Source organism: Camelus dromedarius, chromosome 9, assembly GCF_036321535.1.
Source record: "Camelus dromedarius isolate mCamDro1 chromosome 9, mCamDro1.pat, whole genome shotgun sequence".
NCBI lineage: Eukaryota > Metazoa > Chordata > Mammalia > Artiodactyla > Camelidae > Camelus > Camelus dromedarius.
Genome location: NC_087444.1, coordinates 77,499,186 through 77,510,674, shown reverse-complemented (window position 1 = coordinate 77,510,674; position 11,489 = coordinate 77,499,186). Strand labels below are relative to the sequence as shown.

Genomic DNA, 11,489 nt, shown 5'->3' with positions numbered 1-11,489 from the left:
GAGACACTGACTGAGATATTTCACAAAGAAAAAATTTAAACAGAAAGTCCTCTCTTTGGCCCTGCTGACCTCTCCGCTCACCCTTCAGCTGGGTTTCTCCTTGCTCGCTCTGCCCCAGCTGCGCTTGGTGTTGCCAGCTCCAAGCGCAGCCTGCCCTGGGTCCCGCACTTGTTGTCCTCTCTTTCTGCCTGGTGAGGGAGGGCTTGGGGGCATCACAACATTTCATGTGGTCACCGCTTTTCAGCACAGTCAGCAGGTCCTCACCCAGCTGACAACCAAGTCTCATGGAGGTTCCTCCCCATCACACTGAGGTGGAAAGCCCCATAAAAAACACTGGCAGGACGCCCAGTCAGGGCCACTGCTCTCCTGCCAGCATCATTCAGTTCCCTGGCCCAGTGGCTTTATCTCACCTTTTGCCTCTGAAAGGGCTTACTTCTAGGAAAGTGGAACTTACCCCTAAAATTCTATTGGTTCCCTGAGCTAACTTCTGGTTGGTCCATTTCTAGTACTTCATTTGCATGGAGCTTGCTCCTGATTGGTTATTTCTTTCACTCCTGATTGGTCTATTTCCCTCACTCCTGATTGGCCCATTTGTAGTACTTCATTTGCATGGAGCTCACTCCTGATTGGTTATTTCTCTCCCTCCTGATTGGAGGGAGAAAGCTTGTTCCTAATTAGTCAACTTCTGTTATACTTTATTTGCATATGATGTTGCAAAGTGTAAACTGGCAGCCTATAAAAGCCTGTGTAAACCAACAGACGGGGTCCAGAGCTTGGAGTATTAACTCCTCTGGGCCCGCTGGCGTAATAATCCGGAGTTCTCCAACTTTCCGAGTGCTGCTTGGTTCCTCGCCCGGATGCAGGTTGCTGTCACAGTTGGGCTGTAACACTTGAGCTGTAACACTCTTTTCTGCAACAACACCTTCTTCCATCACCCTATTTATATCCTTCTAAGCCAGTGATTCTTAATTGGATGGTTCTTAACTTTGTCCCCAAGGGGACATTTGATAATGTCCAGAGATGTTTTTGGTTGTCACGTGTAGAGTGGGGCAGTGCTGCTGGCAGCTAGTGTGTAGAGGGCAGTTGTCACGTGTAGGGTGGGTGGGTGCTCCGGGCAGCTAGTGTGTAGATGGCAGAGATGTTACTCAGCGGCACACAGTGCAGGACAGTGTCTGCTGTGGACTGAACTGTGTCCCCCTCAAATGCACATGTTGACTCCCTAACCCCCAATGTGACTATGTTTAGGAGACAGGGCTTTTAGGGGATAAGGAAGATTAAATGGTGGTCGCCATAATGGTGGGCTCCTAGTTGGGTAGGACTGGTGGCCCTGTAAGAGGGGGAAACCAGGGCTGTGTCTCTCCAAGTTCATGCACTGAGGAGACGTTGTCTGCAAGTCAGGAGGAGTACTGCTACAGGAACTGAACTGGCTGGCACCGCGGCTTTGCAGACCTAGAACTGTGAGAAAATTAATTTCTGTCGTTCGTCCACCCGGTCTGTGGTATTTTGTTATGGCAGCCCAAGATGAATAAGACAGTCCCCCAAGATGCAGGATTACCTGGCCCCAAATGACAATAGTGCTGAGGCTGAGAAGCCCTGTTGAGTTTGAAGAGTCTCAGACGTGCGTGTGTAAGTAGAGTCTGATCTGTAGGTGGGGTGACTGACTCATCCTGCTTTTTTATATGAGCCATTCTATTACATGACAATCGACATAACAATTACATTAAGTTAATTTGCAGATTAAATAACTAACTGCTACAATATAAACATATAGTGTATATGTATGTGTGTGTGGTACATACATAAATATAAAATGAAATAGCAAATCTAAAGAAAAAGTTTAGCAGGAAAGATGAGGACATTGTGTGTTGTGCTTTGTGAGGCCTTTTAAATGGAATATAGGAACAAAAGTTTTTACCAAATCAAATATACTTCAATAAAAAATAAATTAAAAAAGTATTTACCAAAAAAAGTATTTACCCACGACTACACATAGATCAAAATGTTGCGAGTTACAGCTAGTATCATATATCAGAGGAACACTGTGACACGAATACAACTAAAGCCATTGTATACATAATACAGTAAATATTCCTAAAATTTATAATTATTTAAAAATATTTTTATAAAAGACCTTTACCTGATTGGAATTTCAAAGGAGACATGAGGACACTTGTTAGGATAAATAATAAATACACACGTCTCTACCCATGAACATATGAACGATAAACTCTGTTATTACCTTCTGGTTTGTGGGACACGTTTTTTCCAGCAGTGACCAGCACAAGCATAAGTATAGAGACAAGAGCCCTGTAAACAGGGCTGGAATTTTTTTGAAGTTAGAGGAACCGCTTTGGTGGTAGGAAGGTGATGAGTCCAGGCTGGTTGGAAAAAGCTGATAAATAATCTGAAGTCCCAGGGAAAAAAAATAGGATTCAGAGAAACAAATTTGGGCACCCATCTGAGGTCAACCCAGACTTGTGTCCAGAGAAAGGTGGGTCTACCATAGGTTCTTAAAGGTCTGGCGCTGGAAAGCTTGAGAGCTTGGTGGCGCAGGGACAGTCAGAAGTGAGTAGGGAGAGATTTCAGAGAAGGCCAGCGAAGTGACTGTTTCAAAAGGAAGTGGTCGTCTACAAGGGAGAGAGAAACAGAGACAAGATGCAGGCTGAGAAGTGTCCACTGGTTCCAGGAAACTCACCGTTTGTCACAAAAACAGCCTCAGAGGAAATCTGGGGTGAGAAACTAGTTTCCAGTGGTTGAAGAATGAGCAAGGAGGGGCGAAGCAAAGACTGTCAGCGTGGGTAAGATCTCAGGGCAGTTGGTCCCCATATCCATGGACCAGTGAGAGTGGGAGGGGACGGACATTCTTCCACATAACTGTATCCACGTTCTGAACCTTTGGCTCCTATTCCTAACTCAGAGTTGGAAGACTTTGCTACCAATGGTGGTGGTGGAACATGAATAAATCTCCAGGATGACACCGTGGACTTATGTATTACTAAGGAGCTGTTGTTCCCTCCTCTTGGCAAATGGAAGGTGAAAATAGAGGAGTCATATCTTGCCTCAGGAACACAGATTTCAATGGAAATTGAATTTGGTCCTTTCCTGCTACCTCCTGATTCTGCGGTGCATCTGTTGTATGAAATGGAATGAAGGAAACAGGCGGGGAAGGCAGACTGCGAGTCCAGCCTTATTGTTGTAATGGGAATATGGGAGAACTTGGGGGTAAACACAGAAGGAAGAGACGCTGGGCTGATGTAGGGAGGAGATGCCATCTCAGCCTTCAAACCTCAGCTTTCCTAATACCCAAGAGACCAGGATACTGTAGCGTCAACCTGCAGAAACAGATTTCCAGGCACGTGGGCACCTTGAGAAAGGGAGATGGGCTAGACCAGCAATGAGTGTGCCTGATTTAAAAATTACATATATATGTATATATGTATATAATTCAGCCATGAGAAAGAAGGAGATCTTGTCGTTTATGACAGCAAGGATGGACCTTGAGAGCACTGTGCTAAGTCAGAGAAAGACAATTACTGTATAATACCACTTATGTGGAATCTAAAGAAGGCCAAACTCATAGAAGCAGAGAGTAGATTGGTGGTTACTAAAGGCTGGGGCGTGGGGGAAAAGGGAAGGTGATGTTTAAGGGTATAAACTTGCAAGCAGTAGACAAGTGAGTCCTGGAGATCTGGTGCACAGCATAGTGATTTGAGACAACAGTATTGTATGACAGTCATCAAACTTGCCAAGAGACTAGATCTTAACTATTCCAGCCACAAAAAAGAAATGGTAATTATGCGATGTGATGGGGCTGTTAGCCAACACTACAACGGCAATTATTTTACAATAGAAAAGTGGATCAAATCAACACACTGTACACCTTAAGCCTACACGATGTCCTATGTTGGTTGTATTTTGGTTTAGGAAAGCTCTTCTCAGTCTGAGATGACAGGTGCCCTCTGATGTCTCCGATGCTGCCGCAAACGTAGCGTCTTCTTACCGCACCTATTGTGGTTCATCTACACCATCAACACCAGTGGGTGAGAATGAGGGGGGAAGAGGTCCCCTTTATCCACCCAGTTGACCAATTTAGAGTTCTTGTTGATCCTACCACCTGCTTACCCATCATTTATAAACAATAAAATGAAGTATGGCTCCTGTGCCTAAAATATGTCAAAGGTGTCCACCTTCTCTGAGTTGTTCTCAGCTGACATCTAGAATAATGTAGGAGGCTCCTGGCCGGTCTCACTGGAGATGTTCTTTCTCATTTTTCAGTTGAGATGAGCTTAGCAAAAGAAGAATACAAAGGAATTTTCTAACTGGAACAATGAGTGTCTACAAGAAACTGTAGCAATTAGCTTACTCAATGGTAAGGTATTAAAAATATTCCCCATAATATTGGTACTAAGAAAAGGACACCTGCTACCATTACTCATGTCCATTAATGTACTGGAGGTTCTAGCCAGGTAATAAGACAGTGAAAAAAAACAAAAAGGAATCAGTTTTGGAAAAAACCTCTAAAAATGTTTGAATCTAAAACTGTCAAAATTAAGAAGTGAACTTTGCAAGACACATTCAGCATACAAAAATATTTTATTTTCACAGCACCAGCAACCGACAACAGCAATAAAATTATTCAAAGAATGACACCATTTACAAACTAAAAGTCATACAAGTAGGAATCCATCTGGAGGTGATGTAACTGGTGGGTATATCTTGTGGGAGTTAACAAAAGTATGCACGTTCTCTACGCAGAAGACTACAAGATACTCTTTAGAGAAAGTACTGAGATGAAGTTTAGTGGTGAAATATACCACATTTATGGTTGGAAACTTCCGTGGATGGAAAATTGAGGAGATGATGGTTCTCCCTAAATTGATCTGTAGCTTCAATACAATCTCTTGTGAAAGTCAGGAGCGTGCTTTGTGAAAACTGACATCCTAAAGTTAATATTGAAAGTCAAAGAGTGCAGAATAATCAAGGCAATCTTGAAAAATAAGAACGAAGCTAGAAAATATATGTTGCCAAGCCTCGAGACCGTGGTGTAGTCATCACTCATAGCTGGACCTCCAGCTGGGTTACCTGTATCAGTTATGGGACCCCTCTCCTCTGGGCTGTCAACCACTGAAACAGGTGAGTCATTCTCAACTCTTCTACCCAACCCCCCAAGCTTTTGTTTTCTTCTGCATGTTTCCTTATTCTCACTGCAGCCAGAAGGGTCTTTATACAGTGCCCAGTCATCGTAACACATCCTTGATCAAAATGTTTAATGAGCTCCCTTTGCCTTAAGGATAAAATGTGTGTTTATTACGTGGCTTCCATGGCCACGCTTGGTCTGTCTCCTGCATTTCCCCAGCATCGCCCAGAGCCTCTTCCTCTCTCTCTCTCAGGATCAAAGCTCCCATTATACTGCATGCGTTCACCCCCTATCTTGCACCTGAGCCTTTGTATAAACTGGTGCAGACACCCGCCATCACCTCCTTTCCTCACCTCTGCACCCTCCTCAGTTTCTCTATTTGACAGAATCTTGCACAGGAAGAAGCTCCAAGGCCATCTTTTATTTATGCTGTCACAGGACTTTTCCCCTTTCATTTTCTCACTTCTTTAAGATCTCTACTCCTGGGCAATAAATTCTGTTATGGCGGGGATGATGTTGCCTCGGTGTGTTACACCTTCCCCAGTGCCTGACACGGAGAAGGATCTTGTACCAGAGACTAGAATTGCTTATTACAACTCTTACATCACTGTTCATGTCATTGCTAATGGAAGTACCAAAACAGCTTGCCATAGAGCCACTTGGAATAAAGGCTCCATTTCTCAACCTTCCTTGCTTCTAAGTGGGGCAAGCTATTAAGTTCTGTCCATTGGGAAATACATGGAAGTGTTTTTTGAGTGTTTCCAATAAATCTTGGTAAGAAACAATTGGCCCTTACTTTACACCTCCCCCCCACCCACTTCCTCCGCCCCTCCCTCTCTCACTCATTACTTACAGTAGTGAATTATAGAAAAATATAATTCAACATTAACTAGAAAGTCTTGGACCTTAGAACACCTCGTAAGTGAAGAACAGAGAGAAGGAAATTCAGCAGTGGGGGCACTGGTAATGAGGTAATAATTGGTGAGATTTTCCATTGCCTGTAGGACCAGGAATAATAATGGTTACCATGCACTGAGTGGCTAACATACATTAGAGCTTATGCTAGCTTCTGGTTATTCTTGATCTCATTAAATCTTCATGTCATCCCTTTGAGGTTGGAATTAATATTCTCTGCTATTTAACAGAAAACTCAGATTCATAGAATGAATTTGACCTGTTTGAGGTATTGGAATATTGAGGAGAGGTGGTGACCCACATAATGGGCATATTGATGGACTGATCAAGTGGAAACTCAAAAAAAGGAAAGGGTTTGTGGTGCCCAGTCAACATTTCAAGGGCCATACTCAGGAGTCTCACGTTCCAAGCACTACTCCAGCCCTGTAAATATCCATTAATCCAACATGTATTTCCTGAGAACTGTCTCAGTAGTGGGAACTATGAACATAGCCGTTAAATCTGACATAAATTTAATTCACGTGAGTTCACAGTAGATACAGGAAAATGGATATGAATGCAGTATTAGGGTTCAAGTGCTGTCAGAGAGAAATTCAAGGTGCTTTGGGAGCATAAAAGCAGTGTCTTCAGTCAAGCCGGAGGATTTGGGAGACTTTCTTGGAGGAGGTAATATTTACTAAGAGACCCAAGGAACAAGGCAAGGTGTGGATGAAGAGGTGAGGAAGATGGGACCCTTCAGGCGCACGGGACAGAGGGAAGGAGGGCGTGGCTGAAATCCAGCCAGGACACGTCACATGGCCGTGCGGTTTGATTGGATCTCCATTGCCTGGTCCCTGCCTCTCTGGCTCCCGTTCCATTTGATAAATGCCTATGCTGTACTGGTTGTTAAATATTTTGAATCACATCTGCTGAGAAAGCAAAGAAGAAACAGGGACAAAGACAAAAGTCGGAAGGAAGTAATTCTCGTAGCCATGCTGTTAAAGAAGGTGTTTTCAGGGAAGACCAGAGCAGTTAACGTCTGGCTTGCAGGGAGCCCGCACGGTAATACGGAGAGCCCAGAAGAGACAAGGGGATGTGTCTGCAGAGGAAACTGAGCATCTTCGTACCCACTCCTGCCAAACTCCGTGCAGTTCTGCCTCGGTTTTCTGCGATGACCCCTCCTCCGCTGGGCTCCCGCAGCCCACATTCAGGATAGGCTGTCGGCTTTGCCCGCGGCCACCACATCTCTTGGCTGTTTCTCCAGGGGTCTCTGTGTTCTGAACCTTCTCCGGCATTCCCGACTTGAAACCCTGTTGGCTCTCTTCTGAGGCTTCTTCCTGTGAAGCCAGTCTTCAGCCAGGAGCCACACGACGGCCACCAGGACCAGGAAAGCTAGGCCAATCCGAAGGAGATTCTGGGCAGTGTGATCCCAGAGGGCGAGATCTGGGGTCAGAAGAACAGGAGATCACTGATGGGAACCTACTGGGGCCCTTTGCCGCATCTCTCTCCTTCCTCCTCCCCAGATCTTCCTTCCTCTGGCGCCTGCAGCCCCCGCTGCCGGCTTACCTTTCTCGAATGGTGTCTCTGTGGTTAACGGATAGGAGTCCCAGGGGTCTGCAGATGATAAGAAAAGTGAGGACGTGAGGAAAAGAGGTGACGGTGGCCTCCTCCGTCCTACCCTTGGATATAATCTACCCTATGGCTTTTCTAGGTCCCCACCCCACACTCCAGGCCCTACTGGCTTCATCTGACACACAGAACGGAGAAGTCAAAAGACAGATACGTCAGGGGAATAATCAGCTCCGGGACTATTACGAGTGTGTCTCCAGGCACGTCTTCTGTCTGAGCCTCAGTTTCCTCATTAGGTCAGTCACTGCCCCGTCTTCCTCCTCACACACAGTCTCACCATTCAGTCTCGCCAGACTTCTTCGCGGTCCCAAATGAGCCCCCCCGCCGCCCGCGCACACCCCGCCGCCCCCCCTCTGGCGGCCTGCTCGCTGCCCACCCTGCCCGTCTTTCTGCCGCGGGCACGAGCGCGGGCCCCTCCCTCTCTCTGGAACCTTCTTTCTGCGGATAGCCGCAGGACCAGCGCCCTCAGCTCTTCCAGCTGTTTGACGCCTCCTTCTCTCCGAGGCGAATTCGGACCACCGTGTTTGATGCGGCGCCCCCCTCGTCTCAGCCCCCCCCAGCCGCGCCCGCTCCCGTCTGCCTTTCCGCGCACCGCGCGTCCCTCCTGTGTGCTGCTCCAGTGGCGTGTGTCTCCTGGCGCTGGCCCGCGGTCTGTCCTCTGCTACAACACAAGGGCCACACAAGCAAGGGCATTTGTCTGGCTGACAGACAGAACTGAAGCTCGCAGCACACGCTAGGCACTCAGGAGACACTTGGCATGAAAACCACCGTGTCTAGTGTCGGTGGGAGGCTTTGATTCCGTCCCCAAGTTTAGAAGGAGCTGTGGCTCACCAGGAGAAGACGTGTGCTCTGTGCGTGCAGCGCTGGTATCCCCGACATCGCCTGGCAATGGAGACAAGGGGAAAAAAGTCAAGGGGCTTGGGTTTCCTCTGGTCTTGCCGCCTAGCCTCTACACACTGCGCCCCCGCCTCCCTCCTGCCATCTCTCTGGCCATCGTCTCCTCGTGAGCTGTCAGCTGGGCTTCAGGGAAATTGATGTGGACGAGGGCGTTGGTGAGAGGTCCCTTCTCTGCATCTCCCCACCTGCACCCTCGCTGCCTTCCTCATCACTGTTTGGGGTTCGCTTAGGGATCCAGAAAGGACGTGGTGGGGTGGTGGGGGATTCCTCACCTCTGACCAGGAGCTCCACAGGCTCACTGGGGAAGGACCACGCGTGGTTATTATAGGAGCCAAAACACCTGTACGTCCCTCTGTGGGCTGCGCTCACTGGGCCCACGGGGAACTCAGCCCGGATGTTCCCGTATCTGCTCTGGGGGCGCCTGGGTGTTCCCTCCTTGAGCAGAAAGAACGTGTTTGTCGCTGCTGCTAGATGGCAGTAGAAGGTCACGTTCTCTCCCGAGGCCACCTCAGGCCTGGGCTGGACTGAGAGGGTGGGCGTGTCATACATTCCTGTGAGAGAAGGGGGTTGGTGGGCAAAGGGAATCTTTCTCCGGCCTCCTGTATCTCCCATCCCCCTGTCCTTGGGACCAGGATGGCCGGATGTCGCTGCCCAGAATCTCCACCTCTTCTTCTGTTTCCTAGATCTGCCTCGGTCACGGACACACCCTTCCCGGTCGCTCCCTTCCAGACTGAGACAGTTACTCCCCTAGCTTCCAGGAGTGTTAATATGACTCTCTCCCTGGGAACCGCCCCACATCAGTGGTCCTCAGATTTGGTCCCTGAGACCAGCAATGTCAGCATCATCTGGAAGGTTGTTAGGAAATGCAGATTCCTAGGGTCCGTCTCAGACCCACTGCATCAGAAGCTCAGGGCAAGGACAGCCGTCTGTGTTTTAAAACATTATTATTTTTCAAAATTATAGTAGAATGTACACAAGCTTATCATAACTATTTTTAATTATAGAGGTCAGCGGTATAAGGTCCCCCACACTGTTGTACAACTGTCATCACCATTAATCTCCAGAACCTGTTTCATCTTGCAGAACTGAAACTCGGTCCCCATTAAACACTGACTCTTCGTTACCCTCCCCCCAGCCCCTGGCAACCACCGTCCTACTTTCTGTCTCTGAATTTGACCAAGTGCCCTGTAGAAGTGGATCATACAGTATTGATCCTTCTATGACTGGACATTTCACCCCGTGTAATGTCCTCAAAGTTCATCCATGCTGAGCCGTGTGTCAGAATTTCCTCCCTATTTAAGGCCGAATAATACTCAGCTGTATGGATGGACCACATTTTCTTCATCCATCCATTCACTGCAGACACAGGTGGTTTTTACCTTTTGGCTATTATGAATAGTGCGTCCATGAACATGAGTTTATGGAAGTAACTGTGATTCTGATATTTCCTTAAGTTTGAGAGGCACACCCCCCAGTTATGGAACCATCTGACCCAAGATTACCTGGCCTCCCAATTACTTCAACCCCATTCACTTTGTTTTTTCCCCATAGCATCTTTTATCCTCATGTGCTATATAATTGATTTCAATTTTTTGACTTCGATTCATGGTCTGTCTTCTGCTAGAATACACGTGCCACAAACACAAGGATATTTGTCTGGAACCACCCCCGCCCCAGGAGCGGTTCTCATGCAACCCCCGGTGGATGCCGGGGGGTGCAGAGCCCCAGCCTTGTTTCGAGACCGCTCTGAAGGGCCATCCCAGTCCGGAGTTCCACGTTTGCCTGGCTGGGGTCCCCGCTGAAACTGCATCACAGTCCAACTCCGCCTTCTGCCCAGCCGGTTTCCCTCCCTCACCCCAGGTGGTGTGTTGTGAGAAGACGCCACAGTAATCCCCCTTTGTGCACAGATTCCCATCTCAGAGTCTCTTTTCTGAAGAACCCAAGACAAGTCTGCTCCTAGGACATAGAGCACATACCTCTAAAGATAACCCCTTGTAGGAAGTAATCAACCCCTTCACGTCACCCCCACGACAAGGGCCAGTATCTGAGTGAGGCCTGGGAGAGACTGAAGCAGGTGGGTAAGTGAACTCTCTCCAGGATTCCGGCTGAGGAGCAGAGTGGGACAGTTACCTGTTACCACCAGATCCAGGGGGTCACTGGGCTCTGACCAGAGCTCCCCACTTCGGTAGAAGCACCTGTATATCCCCGCGGTGTTTGAGGTCATGGCTGGGATGGGGAACTTGACTTTGTTCGTCATTCTCAATGACTTTGGTCTCTCTAAGGCAGAAAAGCCTCCCTCAAAATACAGCTGGTACTCAACGGCCCCGTGGGCTCCCTGACACCAGATGATCACCGGTTGTCCCTTCGGAACCATGAAACTGGGTTTGGCCCAGATGGCAGGTTTCGAGAGAGTCTCTGGAAGAGAATCAGAAGCTGGAGTTCCAGATGAAGCCCCGGCCGCCCCACTGCCCGCCCAGCTGCTGGCCTCCAGCCCTCCTAGCAAGCCAGAGCCCCTGCGCTCCCCCCCTGTTGCTCCAGGGCGACCCTTAGTCTGGACCCAGACTCTGCGGCTTTGAAGGGAGGACTCACGCTTCTGCGTGCTGCTCCTCTGGCTCAGAAACAGCCCTGGAAAACAGGAATAATGAGACCTGCTGCCCCGCCCGCACACGAGCCCTGAACTGCATTTCTCTCCCATGTAAGAACTCACCAAGAAAGAGCAAGGCAGCGAGCGCAGGAGGCATGGCTGAGGTTCTGCTGGGCTGATGTGGCGCAGCTGGGTGGAGACCGAGCCCGGCCGCCAGGGAGACGCACAGGATGTGGTCGGTGAAGCCCGGCATCATCAGCGTGGGACTTTCACACTGACCTTTTTCACGAGAAGATTCAAATGTCTCCCTCCACCTCTGGCCGTCGGGTGTGAGGACAGATGCATGGT

The 11,489-nt window shown here is 48.4% G+C and overlaps 1 protein-coding gene across 4 annotated transcripts; it reads right to left on the bottom strand.

Annotated features, from left to right (window-relative positions):
* Window positions 1–5,984: 5,984 nt before the first annotated feature.
* NCR1 (natural cytotoxicity triggering receptor 1) lies at window positions 5,985–11,326 on the bottom strand. 4 transcript variants are annotated; one of them, XM_064489830.1, is made up of 8 exons: window positions 11,265–11,326; window positions 11,147–11,182; window positions 10,688–10,972; window positions 8,830–9,108; window positions 8,492–8,542; window positions 8,253–8,321; window positions 7,598–7,645; window positions 5,985–7,474 (listed from the first exon to the last, which is right to left on the bottom strand). In XM_064489830.1, the coding sequence occupies exons 1-8, from the start codon at window positions 11,296–11,298 to the stop codon at window positions 7,239–7,241; spliced, it is 1,038 nt and encodes a 345-aa protein (XP_064345900.1). In that variant the 5' UTR covers window positions 11,299–11,326; the 3' UTR covers window positions 5,985–7,238. The 4 variants fall into 4 exon arrangements, with proteins under 4 accessions (XP_064345900.1, XP_010998461.3, XP_064345899.1 ...); XM_011000159.3 differs by lacking the exon at window positions 8,253–8,321; XM_064489829.1 differs by lacking the exon at window positions 11,265–11,326 and having other exon boundaries at window positions 11,147–11,254.
* Between the last annotated feature and the right edge of the window lie 163 nt (window positions 11,327–11,489).

Coding starts and splice junctions, on each gene's coding strand:
- NCR1 (XM_064489829.1), bottom strand. CDS start 11,252: ATGGGAGAGAAATGCAGTTCAGGGCTCGTGTGCGGGCGGGGCAGCAGG. Junction 8,543..8,829: donor TGTGGAGCTCCTGGTCAGAG/GTGAGGAATCCC, acceptor CTCCATTGCCAG/GCGATGTCGGGGATACCAGC. Junction 7,475..7,597: donor AGAGACACCATTCGAGAAAG/GTAAGCCGGCAG, acceptor TTCTGACCCCAG/ATCTCGCCCTCTGGGATCAC.